Source organism: Carassius auratus, chromosome 15 (genome assembly GCF_003368295.1).
Source record: "Carassius auratus strain Wakin chromosome 15, ASM336829v1, whole genome shotgun sequence".
NCBI classification, from domain to species: domain Eukaryota; kingdom Metazoa; phylum Chordata; class Actinopteri; order Cypriniformes; family Cyprinidae; genus Carassius; species Carassius auratus.
In genome coordinates, this window is record NC_039257.1 from 5,446,573 (window position 1) to 5,464,484 (window position 17,912).

Genomic DNA, 17,912 nt, shown 5'->3' on the forward strand with positions numbered 1-17,912 from the left:
ATGCATACAGAAAAGAGTGCTGTGATAAAAGGTGTGTGGTAGCATTCTATTGCAAACATAGGCGGCAGTGGCTTAGTGGTTCATGTAGGTTGTCTACAAACCGGAAGGTTGGTGATTCAATCCCCGGCTCCACCTGACCAAGTTTCGAGGTGTCCTTGAGCAAGACACCTAACCCCAGCTGCTCCCGACGAGCTGGATGGCGCCTTGAATGGCAGACATCGCAGTCGGTGTTCGAACCCCCAACTGCTCCCCGGTGCGCAGCATAAATGGCTGCCCACTGCTCCGCGTGTGTGTGTGTGTGTTCACTGCTCTGTGTGTGTGCATTTCGGATGGGTTAAATGCAGAGCACGAATTCTGAATATGGGTCACCATACTTGGCTGAATGTCACTTTCACTTTTTTTTCACTTTCACATAGTCAGGATTTCTTAAGACACCTATTTTAGTGATATCTGTCTGGAAGCTGAGACATTGCATGTGTAACATAACATTTCACAATAGTTAAAATAGTGGCAGAAAATAATTATATGTTATCACCAGCAGTTTAATATTTCAAAGCCATTAACAACAACAACAAAAGTAGTTTTAAGCATATGAACTTATTTGTGGAAGTTTTAAATATGCACTTCCTTTGGATCCTTGACTTCCACAGAAAACAACTGTAGACCTCCACAAACTTCAACAACATCGATGTCACCCAGATTAGTAAAGCGATGCTTGTAAGTGTGTGCTTGCTGGCCGTTCACTGACACATCATACTGCTCTGCTTTGCAGGTGATTTTCATCTGAATCACACATATAAAACTGACAGTAAGATACTTGTTCTGATGTCACAAACAAACATATACTCTTAAAGAGACAGTTCACGCAAAAATGTAAATTCTGTTATCATTTACTTGCCCTTGTGTCATCCACAACCCATTAGCAAACCAAATTTTTGCGAAAATTATGTTATAATCTTTTGTCCATTCAACTGTATAACTCTATTACTGTATTACTCTGTCCATTTAAACAGAAAAAGCATCTACATGTCAGTGTGCCAGCCTACCTCAAAGAACTCTCCATTTGTAAAAGGGATGTCTCCACTCCTTTCTTCTCGCCCCCACTGCCCGTCCGTCCAGGTATTGCGAACAACTGCATTCTCCTCAAAATGGCACAGGTAGTGAAATGCAATCCCATACCTGTGGCGCAGATTAATCTCAATCCTAATGAAGAATGGAACAGAAGAGTGGATACGTTATCATAAACATAAACGGTTTTTGATATTATCTGTACGTTTACAAAGAAAGAAAGAAAGAAAGTGTGAAAATGCTAGTGATGTATGTCAGGAAGAAAGAATTTTTCAGACCTTTTACAGTCAGAGTTAACAGTTCCATGAATAACAATGACTTTGCCAGGCTTTAATCCATTGATCAGTTCTTTTTTGTACGATGCCACCTGATTGCAGGAAAAAGTATGAAAGCATAAAAATTATTTTTTATGAAACTGTAAAATATAGGAAAGTATATAGCATTTTAATAATGCTGAACTTTATGCTCAATAGGGGTAGCATATTTTTATTCTAACCACAAGATGGCCAAAGAAATCCAGCTCCATTCCCTCCATTGAGATGATGTTCATTTGAGCGAACGGCATACGGTGATTATAGACCATTAATTCTTCCCCGTTGGCACTTATCTGTGGAGAGCCATTGTATAATGAGCAAAACTGTGGAAATCAATCATTCTTTTCATTCAGCTAGCACAGAAACAGAAAAGTAGTGTACTGAATAAAGATTTATTTCCTGTAATTTGTGGCTAGAAAGTTAACAGTTGTTTTTTGTTTTTTTATGTCTTTCGGTTACATCTATACAAACGGCACAATGTAGAAATAGTTTTGTACAGTAATGTGAAGATGTACATAACATACTGCAGTGGATACTGAATATACTAATTGTATAATTGTTGCTAGTGTTTAAGTGCATTAGTGTATGATTGAAAAATGTGTTTAGTGAGTGACAGCTTTTGCCATTTTAATAGAAGAATGAGTTGATTTAAAGCACGTGTGAAGTGTTTTGTCATTTTAATGCATTTTGTATGCATTTTGTATTTCCTGCTTTGCTAGGATGGAATTTGGTAAATGGAATTAAAGTGACCAAACTGAGAAAGGTGTCCTAGCAATTGTGAAGAAAAAACAAAACAGCAAGTTGGTAAAAGACGTACCATAGTAATGAAAGAGGAGTCACTATCTTACCTGCCAGTCATGTTTGGAGCTTGACTGAATGTCATTTTGGGGGATTTTACAGCTAAATAAATGGCTTTTAAATAATAAATACCTCATATGCCTGTGCGGTGACAAGGATCTTGATGGTGAACAGTTGGTCTTGGAGGAGAGGAGACTTAGAAGTGGGTTGATCTGAGTCCCAGCTACCGTTTTGGAAGGTCTTGTACAGTATGTGTGGGTGATCATCCTCGAAGTGTGGGCTAATGCACAGAGCAGTTTTAGCAGAGGGATGAGTACCATCCTTGAGGCTGATATATGATCTGGAGAACACAATGAAAACTGTATACTAAACAAGCAATGTCCATGGTAATATTCCGTCCTTTGAGATGAACATGAAAAAATACTCACTTGTGAGCATTTGACAAAATCCGTCCAATTATGAAAATAGTCTTCCCTTCCTTCAAGCCCCCTGTGATTGGTATCCCTTGAGTAATTGCGGACTGTGTCTGAGATGTGAATACAGTAAGCATATTTATGCAATATTACATTGTAACCATGATAAATATCTGGGACATAAAATAATAAAAGGACTCAATCTGACAAAACAACCAAAACATTGCTGCATACCTAAATCTCTAAACCCTTCATTACTACTGGTATGTGAACATGCTGATGTGAAGTATTTAGTAAAGAGTCTTATATTAAAATCGTTACGTACTGGTTTGTGAAAAATCTGAGAATCTGCCATTCTGCCAGTTCCTTCTTTTCTGCAGTCTCACTGCAAATCTTCAGCTGGGTATTCAAGACCAAGGTTGGAGCACCGAGGATGGTAAACCAAGGTGAATCGTCTTAATATAGCTGTGATTTTAAGACCGCCCATATATTATACAAATGCTATACACAATATTCTAGGTAGATATAGCTACCTGAAAATGACCTAGAAATATTTTCTACCAGTAAAATGCAAACAAGTATAAAGGGGAGATAACTATAGTCCAAAAACAGACATGTAGACTACTGTTGGCTTAACAGTGAAAATATAACCAAAGAGATACATGAGAGTCTAAGAGTCACACATATCTAAGATAAACAGTGGAATATTTGTCCTTTTTTAATAGATATACCTTTACTGGAAATTACCTAGAAATATCTGCCATAAAATGCAAACCTGTATAAGAGCAGATAAAATAAACCCTCAGGAATAAATTTGCAAAAGCTGTCATCCTTTTAAAAGGTAATAATGTGCCCCTTTTGATATGGAGCAATTGCATTAAGGAGAAAAATCCTCTAACGTTCTTTTAACATAAAAAAATTTACATTTCTGTAACCATGCTGCAATAAACCACCTCAATAATCTGAATTCATAAGACTGAATTCTCTTCTAATACTTAAGATTATCTATCACTGCACCATAAAAAATTATGGTGTGGCCACTGGTTAAGAAATGTTCATTGGAGCAGCAGCATCACAGAAAAACATGGAGACAAAAAGAGCGCCTAGCTGGTGGAATGACCTCTTGAGTCTTTACTCATTTTCAAGAAACATCTAAAGACTCATCTTTTTCGGCAGCACTTAACCAACTAATACTAGCACTTTTCCTTCGTTTCAAAAAATAAAACCTTGCATTGCGTTCTGTACTAGACTAACTGAGACTTGTCATGGCACTTGTATACCGTTGTTGTTCTCTTGTTGACCTGACCGCTTCTATTGTTCTCATTTGTAAGTCGCTTTGGATAAAAGTGTCTACTAAATGATAAATGTAAATGTAAAAGGTGTCAGGTTCTCAGAGACTTCCAAACATGACCTCCACGTAATAAGAATCACAAGCTGAACTGTCATGAAGTGTAATGAAAGCATGAAAAAAAATGAGTTTAAATATCTCACCTATTGCATTTTCATATAATAATATTAGATAGCTGTTAAGTTGCTAATTTAGCAGTTAGCTGTTTAAAATAATTCAAATTAAGCAGATTTCTTCTGCCACCTTGAGATCAATCTAAATACAACGTCAACAGAAACCAGTCCCTGTTTTGCTAATGTCAACAGCACTAAAATATTTAAATATTTTGTTCTTCACCCTCTGTCTGTAAAAATTACTTGTAGCACTTGTAACATTTAAAGATAACATTGAACTTCTGATGAAAAGGCTTTTAGGTAGTTTTCTACTTCCATCTGGATTTATATGTAGATGTATATTTAGCAAAGTGCAAAAGATTGCAAAAGTTTAGACATATAGTATGTTATCATCAGCATAAGATATTTGCCCCGTTGAATTTTGCAAACCAAATGAAAAGAAAGTGTATTTTTAACCATACATGTATTTGTGGACCCTAGATCCTTGTTAGACGTGCACAAAAATCAGCTGCAGCTGTCCATAAACTTCATTAATACAGACCTCTTCATGAGTTCATTGGTGCAGTGGAATAATTCTGCTTATATATGGTTATACCTTGGAAATTACCTATGTTGTCTGCCAGACAGCTAAATTGAAAACATAGATAAGAGCAGATATCATATATTCTTAGAAAAAAAGGTGAATAAAGGGTTAAATAAAGTAAAAAGGTGTACCATTTGAAAGGGCATAAAATAATAGAACAATATCAAAACCATTTAAATCCAAAAGAACAACAATACTAGGGAGCCATACAAAATAATACTGATAAAAAAATAACTCTCAAATGAGCTGTCTTGAATGTAGTAATAAAAAAAGTCTTCAAATCATAATCTCAATTAGCCCAGTTTTGTTCTTTTTGGTACTAGTTCTAAGAAATATTATTATTGGTTCTCAGAAAATTCCCAAATAGAGCTTTAAAGGGTTAAGAATGTTTAATGTTACCTTAACATTAAATTTCAGGAAAGATTCTGCGACCATGCTGCAAATATTAGACATACTTCAATAATCAGTAGATATTAAAGATCGAATTATTTTATGAATATGTAAGGTTTTCTGGAACACTAATCTTTCACTGTACTACTGAAAACTGCCTAGATCGTTATCAAAAGAGACAAAAACAAACAAAAAGAACCCTTCCCTACAGTGTTCTTTAAGTTGTTTTTCTTGTTTGTTTTTTTTTCACGCAATGCTGCAAAAAATGCGAGATGCAAGCACAAAGTGCAAACACAAAAAAGTGGAAAAACACATTCTGTGTGAACCAGATCGAAAGAGGGGGAAAACACAGAGGTATCAATTCCTTGTTTAGATTTCACCAAGCCTGTTCCTCAAAATAAATATACCACATGTGAGTTTTCAGTGAAAACCAGTTCAAGTTTGGTCAAAATCAGTGAGCGGGTCAGAGAAAAATAATACAATTATAAAAAAAAATCAAATATGACCCACACGCTATGAGTTATTTCAGATCAATTTAAGATGCTTTAGCCTATAAGCATTATAAAAGCATTACATTTAGCATATCAGAGAAGTATGGTCCTCTTAATTCACCTTTGTTAAGCAATAATTAAGGATTTCATGTTGATTCAAAATAGCAAAATCACAGTGCTTTTCATGTTTACGGACACCCATTTCTCCGTATTTGAAAGCAATTCTACTTTTCAATAATAAGCACTGCTTTCTCTTAAAAGTGATTTAAAAATGAAACATCACAGATTCATGTTAAGCCTGCACAAAAGTCAGCTGCAGATCTCCGCAAATCTCCAAAATATCAATGTCAGTCAGATTTGTGTAGCGATGTTTGTAAGTGTGTGCTTGTTTGCCGTTGACAAACACATTGTAATGATGGGGTTCGCAGGAGATAGTGACCTGCAACACACACAAGTGATATTATTTTCAACTCACAACGACAGCATCAGTAAAGTAAAACATGTTCATGGATGTAAGTGTGTCTACCTGGAAAGGTTGTCCTTTTTGAAAGGGCAAGTCTCCAAACCGCTCCTCTGCACCCCACTGCTCCATCTGATTGGAGTTGCGCACAACCACACTCTCATCGAAACGAGGATTGTAGTGCAGTGCAATCCCACTTCTGTGGCGCAGGTTAAAAATTATTCTAATGGAGGGAACAGAAGAAAAAGAAACAGATTTACATTTCTGTTTAAATATGTAACATTAGTTATAATGCAAATAACAGTGTGAGTCTGTCATCCGATGTCTGACCTGTTAGCATTGGGATTGATAACTCCATGGATGACAATGTTTTTGCCATGGTGAAGTCCACCGTTGATGACGGTTTTGTACGGGATAGTCTAAATGCAAGTGAAATTAAAAATAGATTTATAAATAAGTGTATTTTAAGTTATGTAATATTACTATTAAAAAATAATTTAAAAACTTGTGGAGTGTCACACTGAAAGCACAGATTCTCATATTTATCTGAATCTCTTCATGCATGACTTTCAGTTGTGTATGGTCATGTGATTATTTGTGATGGGAGTTGCTCTTACATAGTTAGGTGCAGCTGGGTATGCCGGGAACTGTGGGTAGATAAACAGTGTTTTTATCATTTCCTCATGCAAGAAAAAAATTTTTTATCTAAAAACTGTTACTGAAAGATATGGGAGACTGCAAATGTGATGCTTGATTAAATATCAGCACCTTAGTGAGCAATTTCGATACAACAGAATGGTAAAAAATAAATGATTCATTATTAACAGCGTCACAAATAAGAGCACTGTTAAGCACAGATAACACCGAACAAAGGTTTTCGAAATGCTCACACGGCCAACTAACTTAGACAGGAAGTTGTGTGTATTGACACTTGGCAGCGGTGAAGTAGGTGTCATTATTTTCTAGAACCGTAGTTGACACATTAACCCGGTCACATCAAATGAGGAAGAACAAGTACATTGTCTTTCTAATAGTTTCTTTCTCCAACCTTTCATTTACATTATGTTTTAGGCCATTTAATGTCTGTAGAATCCTATAAGGCGTTTTGGGGGTTTTGTAGAGCAACAATTATATCATAATGTTGATCACCATAAAGGTGTCACATGACATATTTCAAGATGTATTAAGCACTTACCCCACATCCTGGAGGTGCAGCATACTGGGGCTGTTGATGAAAGGAACAGCAGTTGTTTATGACAGGAAAACTGCAATAACGTCCTGACTTAAAGCTTCAGTCCGTAACTTTTTGCGCTTTAGCAATAAATAAACAGAAGTGGGTGCATCTTGCGAAAGAATATTGCACCAAGAGCTACTTCTCTCTGTTAATGTCTATGGCGAATCATGCAGGAACTGGGCTATTCCGCAGCGGTACCTATGATAAGATGATATACAAAATGCATTCAAAAGACATTGCAAATCTATGCTTGCTATTATAAAGTGCTGTTTATGAGTTTTTATCTCAAAAGTTATACACGGTATGAGATGATATCCATCTGTCTTACAGGTTCAGGGTGATAGGAGGTAAATAAGGCTGCAAATATATATATCATATTACATTCAAAAATGTTATTTAAATAAACTGGGCCTAAAAGCATTCAGCTACCACACATACTGAATATTGCTTTAATGTGAAGAACTGCACTTGTGATCACTTAATAAATCCATTACAAAAGACATGGGCACAGACAAAAGTCTGCAATAACGTCCTGACTTAAAGCTTCAGTCCGTAACTTTTTGCGCTTTAGCAATAAATAAACAGAAGTGGGTGCATCTTGCGAAAGAATATTGCACCCAGAGCTACTTCTCTCTGTTAATGTCTATGGCGAATCATGCAGGAACTGGGCTATTCCGCAGCGGTACCTATCCGAACCAGTCTAAATAATCCGAATATAAACACTTATTATAGGTGTACCGTAGTGATTCAGTACAAGACAAAAACACTGTTTGGAAAACTGATTTCATGCTGTACTTTCTTATTACAGAATGTTTTTTTTAATTTTGAACAAAAAAGTTAAGGACTGCAGATTTAATGTTTTTCAAACTGATTTTGCTCTCACCTGAAATGCTGCTTGAGGTGCTGTATAAGCCTAAAAAGATAAGATGATATACAAAATTAATTCAAAAGACATTGCAAATCTATGCTTGCTATTATAAAGTGCTGTTTATGAGTTTTTATCTCAAAAGTTATACACGGTATGAGATGATATCCATCTGTCTTACAGGTTCAGGGTAATAGGAGGTAAATAAGGCTGCAAATATATATATATATATGTCATATTACATTCAAAAATGTTATTTAAATAAACTGGGCCTAAAAGCATTCAGCTACCACACATACTGAATATTGCTTTAATGTGAAGAACTGCACTTGTGATCACTTAATAAATCCATTACAAAAGACATGGGCACAGACAAAAGTCATTCCAAACTAGCTCAAAAGTTAAGTTATAGTCTGAGAAACGTTCTGCAGTGGCGACGCATGTATTTTAGTTCTCACCGCAGGATTCTGGAAGACAATAGAGTTCAACTCCACCATTCCATCCACCGAGATGATGTCCACATTAGAGTATGGAAAGCGGTGTCTATAGTCCATGAAGTGTCTCCCATTAGTAGATATCTAAAGAGAACCATCACAAAAGTCATTAATGAAAAGAGGTGACATGCCTTTCAAATAATTAACTATTTATGGTTCTGCTGATTAGAAAGAAAGATGCAAATGGCTACTATTTAGAAACTTCAATTTTAGAGTCAGTGTCCTTGTACCTTGTATTCGTCCTGCTCAACGAGGATCTGGAGGGTGAATGTTTGGCCTTGGGGAAAGGGAGATTCATGTTTGCGCTCCTCTGAGCCCCAGTTCATGTTCTGGAAGCTGTTGAGCACTACATACCCAGTGCTCTCATAGCGTGGGTTAAAGTGCAGAGCAATATTAGCCCCGGAATGAGAACCACATTGAAGGTTCACATGAAATCTGCAGAACAAAAAGGAACGGGTAACAAGGAGAGTGTGATCGGTCTCATCTCATCTCTGATTTGATTTGATATGTTCTAAAATAATTGCAAGGCTCACGAAGTGACACCTGAACTGGTAAATAATTGTACTACTAAAAAATTCATCAAGAGCACCTTTGCAGCGCAGGTTAAAGGTAACCAGCATATTGTGGTTGCCCAACACTTTGAAAATGAGAATAAAACTCTTTCATGTTCCTCACCTGTTAGCCCCTGGTAAAACCCGTCCGCTCAAGATGATGCTCTTCCCATTCTGCAGGCCTCCCTGGATTTGACCGCTGAATGGGATTCTCTGTGTTGATGTAAAGAGTAATGTGACACAATCTGCATCTGCACTGAGGAGCTAATCCCCAATAATGTGAATCAATTATTAAATTGGCTTGTTTGATATACGAAATTGGGGAATGGATGTCATATGATGGTGTCATATGTAATATAACGGTGAAAATGATAATTTAGGCAAAAAACAAAAAACAAAAAAAAAAGACAGAAAGCAAGGAGAGTAAAAACAAAAAGGACACCCCATCTTGGTCTACTTGTTGCATGAAGGAGTTTTAATTGTGCGCATGCAAAACCAGATAACTTTGAATAATGGAGTTGCTAACTCAAAAAAGAGGAAGACAAAGGTAATTGCGAATAAAGGAGATATAATGATAAGGCATTGCTTATTATGACGCTTTATCATAATTCTTTGCAAAATAATAATCAGTCACTTACTGGGTTGTAAAACGGTGGTTGCTGATAAAAAGCCATTCTATCAGTTCTTACTTTCCTGCAGCTCTATAGTGTACGAGAGAACAAAAAGAAAGTGAGTCGTTCGACAAGCCACGTAGATTTAAGAACCCCCAACTGACGTCCGGTTTCCGTCGTAAAACACGTCAACGCTTGATCTCTCCAGAAGACTATGAACTTGGCCAATTTTCATTGGCTGTACATGGGCTTCTAAGTTTTGCTTTTCCTAACGTTTTTCAATGTAAACGTTAATTCACTGATCAAACCCAAACTGCTCTTTGAGAAGGAGGTTAGCTAAGACTATTGAATGTGGGAAACTGACTAATGAGGGAATTTGTCTCTTCTTTTACAACAATAAACTGAAACTGAAACTGAACATGATTGGTGTTAAATTCAAGCAGGGGTGTCAAGTTTTTGAAATCACTTAACTTTCTGGAAATTATGTGGCCAAGAAGATCAACAAACAGGAAGTACCTCTTGTAAAGTTCACTGAAATGACATTGACATAGGATTTAGACTAAATGAATGTTAAGGATTTAAATCTGTTATAAATAAAACAAATAAAAGCGATGTTCTAAATTGTTGTCAGTAGCATTTTGTTAAACCAGATTACCAGCTGTTTTGTAAAATTTTTGTACAACCCAAGTCATGAGATATAATGTTGTATCAGAGAAAATATTCAAAGATGTACAGTAAAGGAGCAGTTTTGTGTCAAATTTCTTTTGTCCGTAAAATGTTTTAGAATTTAACCGTAGACAGATGTAAATAATAGGCTACTATACAAATACCATAGCCTCAGTACACAGACAATGGATTTTCTTTAATATTTCTTTCTGATACATACATTTGCGAAGAAATGTCTGTCAATTTACTAAAGTAGCCTACTAAATAGGTTAGTAGTAAATAAAAAATTGCCCTACTAAATTAAAAACAAAATGCAATTTCTGATATCAAATATAAAAAAAAAAACTCTTACAGATTGTATATATACGTAATATGTACAACTGTAGAAAAGAAGCCTAGATTATATAGGCCTACCCCTGGTTTCATAGTCATGACTTATCTAGTCCCTAGAGTAAATATCTTAAAATATGTCAAAGCCATTGCCATCTCAAGATTCACAGCTGTAAGGTTTTCTTTTTCATTTTTTTTTTATTTTTATTAAGGCCTAGTCCTGGCTTGAGTTTAGCCCCGGTGTGAAACCAGACTATAATGTTTTTTTGTTTTGTTTTTGGCAACACTTTAATGAAACAGAAAACGGAAAATATTTCAAATGTTTTATTTCTGCAAGGATAAAAGGACATTGTGTTTACAGACAAGTGGCTATAAGCTTTACAAAAATATTAATTCATAATTACATAACATTAAAACCGCAATCTCATTCTAGAAATGTACAAATTGTGTTCGACACACTTTGTTTATAAAGAGCTGTACAACAGGAGAAAAGTACCTTTTCAACAATTTTTAGATGGAAACATATAACATTTTGTACAAATAATATAAGAAATCTTAGCTGTACAATAAATAAAACAACAGTTCTCTATTCGAATTCCTTTAAATTGTCATGGGAACAGTCACTGCCATCTTCTCCAGCCTCTCATTGTTCAGAACACCACAAATAAATCACTCAAAACTCTACATGCACACTCTCACACACTTTCTCTCTCACACACGCACAAATTAAAATGAGAGGTATTCGATATTAAAAGTTCTTGAACATCATCCAGCTGGATCAAAATATTGTTTCATTATTTATGATATTACAAATAACTCATCAGGATCCATATTTTTGAAGATCTATATCCATCCCGGAAGGGAGGGCTCAGTAGGTCAGATTAGCATCCGGTAAATAATTATTCAGTTAAATCGTAATTTTGAGCAAATACATAGAATACGGAAGTCACTTTTTTTAAAGAATACAGGAGAAAGTTTGTGGACTGTAAAAGCTTAAGGTATGTCCTCAAAAGAGCAATGGAAATCAAATTCCATTCGAAATGGCAAAACATGGCAAAGTCAACTAGCTCAGTAAAACAGCTGAAAGCCTATCTGCATATTTTACATTTACAACTTTTCAGCTAATAACTTTGCTCAGTGTTAGAACCGGCAAAGATGGGACTACTATTAAAAATATTCTAAAAATGACTCAGTTGTTTTCTTTGAATGCAGTAGCCATGTTAACAGCAGCTGTTGACAAACCATCGTATTTGTAGACATAGGGACAACGAGAGCGGAGGCCTGGACTGCAGTGCTCACGCAGACAGTGGTGATGCCATGCACTGAACATTCAGCCAATCAGAGAACAGAAGGAATGAAAATACAGAGGAGAAAATAAAGTGACGTGAAATATGAAGATATGGAAGAAGTTGATGGTAAGAAGAAAGGTTGAGCCATCAAGATGGAGACAGGAACGGCCGATGACAGAGAGAGGGGATCACAAGTTTGGGCCATTTCCAGTGCGGAGAGAAACCCACCAGGAAAACAGCAGAGACAACATACACAAATATTTAAAAGAAAATTACAAAAGAAAATTCAGGGATTTCAACTGTACTGTACTTGTACTGATAAATAATAATAATAAATCATTTTAAACGATTTAATGTATTACATTATATAATCATATATTATCTAATTATTGTCATTAATATTATTTTAAATATATTATAAATTCAGAACCACTGTCTAACCATCGTTATTAAATATAAAAGGTGAATTCCTGACCACAGGCCAGATATTTGGGTCATATAAACATATTCAGAGTGTAACAGGCTAAATCAATAAGCACCTTCCCTCTGAACCAATCCTATTATCTGCTTCTATCTAGTAAATAATAAACGACAAATCACACAAATCTTCACACATCTGCAAACCAGACCAATCATTCATATAACAGCCAAAAACTTTGGTAGCAGAAAAACGCTCACAAGCTCACAGGCATACACTCTTCTGCATTACTGTCACTTATTGTTATTTTCCGCACTATAATATCAGGTTGGATCAAATATATAATGGTTGATTCCATGCACAGCATCCTTCTGACTCTCGTTACACTAAAAAAATCCAAAGGTGTTCAATTAAATAGGCTCAGAATAGAGACAAAAAAAACAAAACAAAAAAACAATACACAGGTCGGCTCCAAACGATCAGTTAGTTTTCATGCTCCCTAAACTACACCCTAAAAAAAAGGGTGATCCACAGCATGCTAGCGTTCCAGACTAGGATACATACTCCTCAGACTTCCAGAAGTGGCCGGGGTGTGAGAGTCTGCGATTGAGCTTCGGCAGCTTCTCTAGTAAGTCTGACAGCTGAGTGAATGTGGGTCTGTCCTCAACCTTAAAGGACCAGCAGGCTGACAAGATCTCCTGCAGTGCCAATACAATGATCATGTTAATATTATTTTGTGTATATGTAGTATTTTATATATTATATATATTCCAGGGCTGGATTTACCGTAACCTCCTTGCCCAAGCTTGTACCCTTCTGGGTCAGTAACGTTCTGATGCCTTCTCCACTTCCCAGCTGATAGATCAAAACTTCAGTCGGTTGGTTAACAATAGGCCATTCTTTAGCCTGAAGTTCATACCAGATAGTGCTGAGAAAGAAACATTTAAAGTCAACTGATCAACTTCAGTGTTGTTGTGCGAAATATTGTAATTTGATTTTGATAAAGCCTTTACAATGAAGGACCAATTCGATTTTTTAAGCAGAAATGAAACATTAACACCGAAACCAAATGTTTGCATAAGATGCCCTGTATATGTGTTGCAGATGTGGGAAAAGAGATGTGGTTTTTACCCAAATGCGTAAACATCAGCAGCTTTCGAAAAGGGCAGACAGTCTTCTTGGTTTCCTGGTACCATCTTTCGCACAATCTCTGGAGCCAGGTAATAGATCCACCCTCGTGGAAGCTTCAGTTCATTTTCCCGCCTACAAACAAACGCATAGAACAATGAAGTTCTTAAAGCAGTACTGTATAACAAGACTATTTTAGTTTTCTACCACTGGGGTACATTACATACACCCTACCTGTCCTCCTGGACCACTCCAGACATCCCAAACAGACCGAAATCGGTGATGACCACTTTGTTTGAATCGTAAAAAACATTCTTAGACTTTAAATCTTTGTGCACAATTCCTTTTGCATGGAGGTAACCCATTCCCTGCAAAAGGAAAAAGACACAAAACAAAACAAAACCATTGTTAATGTGATTTGAGTTAAAGAAGCCAAACTGATGATATAATAATTTTTTTAGCTGCTTTACCATTTTTACATTTTGACGATAGACTACAAAGACATTTTTTGTATAATAACATGCACTGATAAATCATTCATTCAATAAAGCCAAGAACAAGTATTATATGTGATGCTTCATACCTTTACAATTTCCTGAGCGATTTGTCTTATCTTGTTGATGTCAAGTTTAGAATCCCTGACAACCGAGTAGAGTGTCCGTCCTTTACAAAAGCTGCAGCAGGATCATAATACAAAAATACATTACAATCAAAACGCAAATGCTCCTATATATTATAACATACTACATACACATTCAAAACACACACTACCATCCAAAGCAAGTTTTTTAATGTCTCTAATGTCTAAATGTCACACCAAGGTTGCATTTATTTGATAAGAAATACAGTAAAAACAGTAATATTGTGAAATATTACATTTAAAAAAAAATACTTTTCTGTTTTAATATACTTTAAAATTCAATTAATTGAATGCAATGAATTTTCAGCAGTGAATTACTCCAGTCTTCAGTGTTACATAATCCTACAGAAATTGTTCTAAAATGCTTATTTGGTCCTTTAAAAGCATTTATGATTATTACCAGCTGTCCTGCTTAATATTTTTGTGGAAACAATGACACTTTTTTCAGGATGGTGAATTTATTCAGTATTAATTTAAAACAGAAATCTTCTGTAAATGTCTTCACTGTCACTTTTGATTAATTAAATGCATCCTTGCTGAATACAAAATATCAATTTCTTTACATGAATGACAACACTGAGTGTGATAAAAGAGGTGAACCTGGTGATAATGGCCAGATGAGGCGGGTTCATGCAGGCCCCCATAAACAGCACCACGTTCTCGTGTCGCGTCTGCCGGTAGTTCATCACCTCCTTCTTGAACAGCTTCAGGTGCTCCTGGTTGTTACCATCAATCTCTAACAAGCGAACAGCCACCTCTCCATGCCAGCGGCCCCTGCACACCTTCCCCCAGCGGCCTTTACCGATCAGCTCTCCGAGCTCCAGCTGCTCGAAAGGCACATCCCACTCCTGCAGGTAAACGCTGGTCTGGCTGGCCTTACGCCTTATGTGGTCCTTCCAGTAGCCCCTGCAGTTGGGCAGGTCATCCACTTCATCACCTTCACTTTCATCATCCGAACCTTCCTGATCCTGACCGTCATTCCCTTGCTGCTCCTCGTCCTGAATGAGAAGAATAATAACCAATTTAGACAATTTTAGGGCTAAATGTATATTTAATATTCACATAATCCTAAATCAGTTTCGATTTTGCACACACAGCAGTGAACACACACACACACAATGAACACACATTCAGAGCAGTGGGCAGCCATTTATGCTGTGGCGGATGGGTGCCTTACTCAAGGGCACCTCAGTCGTGGTATTGCCGGCCCGAGACTCAAACCCACAACCCTAGGGTTAGGAGTCAAACTCTCTAACCACTAGGCCACGACTACCAAAGCCAACTGTTAAGAGGCACTGCTGGGAAAAAATTTAAATTGCTTCAGTACTGTCTTTTAGAGGTCAGGGTCACTACCTTACAACACTGACCACACAAAACCATGTGAACAGCATGATAAACTGAAAATGTTGCCCAGAAATACTTTCAGTTCCCTAGTATCTCTGTGTGTAGAGGTTTCTTGCAGCACTCACCACAGCTTCACTTTGGCCTGTTGACGACTGGTTGACATTACCATCCAACTGATCAGTTTCTCTGCATGGAAGAGAGGACATACTAAACTTAGCGGAAAGTTACTAATAACTTTTAAATAGTTATCAGAACTATGTATGATACAGTGTGATCTATTCTACAGCATTTATCTAAGGAAAGTTCACCCAAAAATCGTTTATGTGCAATATATTTTATGTTAAATCTAACATTTTTATTTCTAAAGTTGCTAGTTATAATGTGTACGGTACTTAATATTTTTTCATTTAACAAAAAAACAGATATTTTCATAGAAATTTTGTATTTATTTATTTACTTTTTACTTATTTCAAAAGTGAAACTTTCATATATTCCAGATTCAGTACATGTAAAGTAAAACATTTTTTTCATTTTGATGATAAGAGCTTACTGCTCATGAAGCAAAAATCCATTCTCTCAAAATATTAGAATATTCCCAATTTTAAAAAAAGTATTCGAAAATACTAGGGATATAAATGTCAATTGGCCAAACCAGATTCTCCCTCTGTAGTGATGATGTCTAAACCACACCATGTTATTTTGAGACAGGGATATTATACGCACACTGGCAACGCTTCATTACTTGTTTACTCAGATGCTCTCATCGCATCTCCCCTATAGATTTGACTTGTGTATTTATAGACTGGAAACAAGAACCACATGAGGGAGCAATCAACAAAACTGTTTACTCAAAATTTCAAAAAGTTAAGTGCAGTTAGAAGGCTTGTATTGTAAAAACAAAGATCTAACATTCTAATCTATAGTATTCATTTTGGACTTGATTTATGAAACTTATTCATTTCTATCTGTAATTGTTTGATATGTTAATGTGAGTTTCATGTGTTGACATAATATTAATGCATTTGCTGCATTGAAACATGCTTAAAATCACTCATAATACATCCTAGCAATCTTTCAAAACTGCATAGCAACATTTTAAAAACCATTGCTACATGTACTGCGTTAAGCTAACTGAGACTTGGTAAAACGCTTGTATATCATTATTCTTTTGTTGATTTTGACTGTTTCCATTCCCCCTCATTTGAAAGTCGCTTTGGCTAAAAGCATCTGCTAAATTACTAAATGTAAATGTAAATAAAAGTTCATTTAAGCACTCAATACTTGATCAGGGCTCCTTTAGGACAAATGACAACATCAGTGAGGTGGGTCACTGCTGAGGTGCTCTTGAGCCTTCAGCTTGTCTGTATTGTTGGATCAATTGTTTCTCATCTTTCTCTTAAAAATGTCCCATAGATTCCATATGGGGTTCAGGTCAGGTATGTTGGTTGGCCAATCAAACACAGTAATGTCATAGTCAGCAAACCACTTGGAAGTGGTTTTGGCACTGTGGGCAGGTGCTAAAGTACTGCTGGAAAAGGGAATCAGCATCTTCATAAAGCTTGTCAGCAGATGGAAGCATAAAGTGCTCTAGAATTTCCTGGTGGGCGGCTGCATTGACTTTGGACTTTGGAAACAATGTCATTACTGACTTCAGAAAATTTACACTGGACTTCAAGCATCTTGGATTCTGTGCCTCCCCAGTCTTCATCCAGACCTCAGACCTTGATTTCCAAATTAAATGCAAAATGTACTTTTATCTGAAAACAGGACTTTAGATCACTGAGAAACAGTCCAGTACATTTTCTCCTTAGGGCAGGTGAGATGCTTCAGACACTGTTTCTGTTTCAGAAAGTGGCTTGTTAGAACTTTTCGTGAAGACATCTGAGCATGGTGACTCTTTATCCACTGACTCCAGCTTCAGTCCACTCCTTGTGAAGCGCTCCCAAGTGTTTGAATCAGCTTTGCTTGATAGTATTCTCAAGCTTGCAGTCATCCCACTTTTCCTACCCATTTTCTTCCTTCCAGTCAACTTTGCATTTAATATGCTTTGATACAGCACTCTGTGAACTGCCACTCATATCACTAATGACCTTCTGAGAGTTCCTGTCTTTGAGGAGGGTGTCTATGATTGTCTTCTGGACCATTGCCAAGTCCCCATTATTGTGGTTTCAAAAAAGAAGAAATGTTCTGAATTTATACTGTAGGGATGGTCATTTAATAAAAACTGCAGGGGCTACTGGAAAGACTTCATAAACCGTAATAAAAATTTAAATACTCTAATATTTTGAGATACTGGATGTTTGACTCTAATCATCAAAATAAAGAAACAGGTTCAAATTAACATAAAGGTAAAAAAATAAAATA

General features: G+C 36.4%; 3 protein-coding genes across 5 annotated transcripts in view; all 3 read right to left on the minus strand.

Moving 5' to 3' along the window:
* Positions 1-316: 316 nt before the first annotated feature.
* LOC113114816 (32 kDa beta-galactoside-binding lectin-like) lies at positions 317-3,781 on the minus strand. The gene is made up of 7 exons (XM_026281864.1): positions 2,919-3,781; positions 2,609-2,706; positions 2,313-2,520; positions 1,565-1,675; positions 1,347-1,435; positions 1,047-1,203; positions 317-783 (listed from the first exon to the last, which is right to left on the minus strand). The coding sequence occupies exons 1-7, from the start codon at positions 2,946-2,948 to the stop codon at positions 613-615; spliced, it is 864 nt and encodes a 287-aa protein (XP_026137649.1). The 5' UTR covers positions 2,949-3,781; the 3' UTR covers positions 317-612.
* A 1,484-nt stretch (positions 3,782-5,265) lies between these two features.
* Positions 5,266-9,905, minus strand: LOC113114815 (galectin-9-like). The gene is made up of 10 exons (XM_026281863.1): positions 9,761-9,905; positions 9,247-9,335; positions 8,802-9,006; positions 8,536-8,655; positions 8,096-8,125; positions 7,174-7,203; positions 6,596-6,625; positions 6,309-6,397; positions 6,045-6,201; positions 5,266-5,957 (listed from the first exon to the last, which is right to left on the minus strand). The coding sequence occupies exons 1-10, from the start codon at positions 9,794-9,796 to the stop codon at positions 5,811-5,813; spliced, it is 933 nt and encodes a 310-aa protein (XP_026137648.1). The 5' UTR covers positions 9,797-9,905; the 3' UTR covers positions 5,266-5,810.
* A 1,133-nt stretch (positions 9,906-11,038) lies between these two features.
* Positions 11,039-17,912, minus strand: part of LOC113114814 (kinase suppressor of Ras 1-like) — a 36,379-nt gene continuing 29,505 nt past the window's right edge. For all 3 annotated transcript variants that reach the window (XM_026281860.1, XM_026281862.1, XM_026281861.1), the window contains 8 exons: positions 15,674-15,734; positions 14,805-15,202; positions 14,148-14,238; positions 13,799-13,932; positions 13,568-13,699; positions 13,223-13,364; positions 13,001-13,134; positions 11,039-12,051 (listed from right to left, as the gene is read on the minus strand). In XM_026281860.1, the coding sequence (XP_026137645.1) occupies positions 11,919-12,051; positions 13,001-13,134; positions 13,223-13,364; positions 13,568-13,699; positions 13,799-13,932; positions 14,148-14,238; positions 14,805-15,202; positions 15,674-15,734 (1,225 nt within the window). In that variant the 3' untranslated portion in view covers positions 11,039-11,918. The remainder of the gene's footprint in view (positions 12,052-13,000; positions 13,135-13,222; positions 13,365-13,567; positions 13,700-13,798; positions 13,933-14,147; positions 14,239-14,804; positions 15,203-15,673; positions 15,735-17,912) is intronic.

Coding starts and splice junctions, on each gene's coding strand:
- LOC113114816 (XM_026281864.1), bottom strand. CDS start 2,948: ATGGCAGATTCTCAGATTTTTCACAAACCA. Junction 2,707..2,918: donor CTCAGATTTTTCACAAACCA/GTACGTAACGAT, acceptor TTCACATCTCAG/ACACAGTCCGCAATTACTCA. Junction 1,676..2,312: donor TCACCGCACAGGCATATGAG/GTATTTATTATT, acceptor GGCTCTCCACAG/ATAAGTGCCAACGGGGAAGA.
- LOC113114815 (XM_026281863.1), bottom strand. CDS start 9,796: ATGGCTTTTTATCAGCAACCACCGTTTTACAACCCA. Junction 9,336..9,760: donor AACCACCGTTTTACAACCCA/GTAAGTGACTGA, acceptor ACATCAACACAG/AGAATCCCATTCAGCGGTCA. Junction 6,202..6,308: donor ATCAATCCCAATGCTAACAG/GTCAGACATCGG, acceptor TCCCTCCATTAG/AATAATTTTTAACCTGCGCC.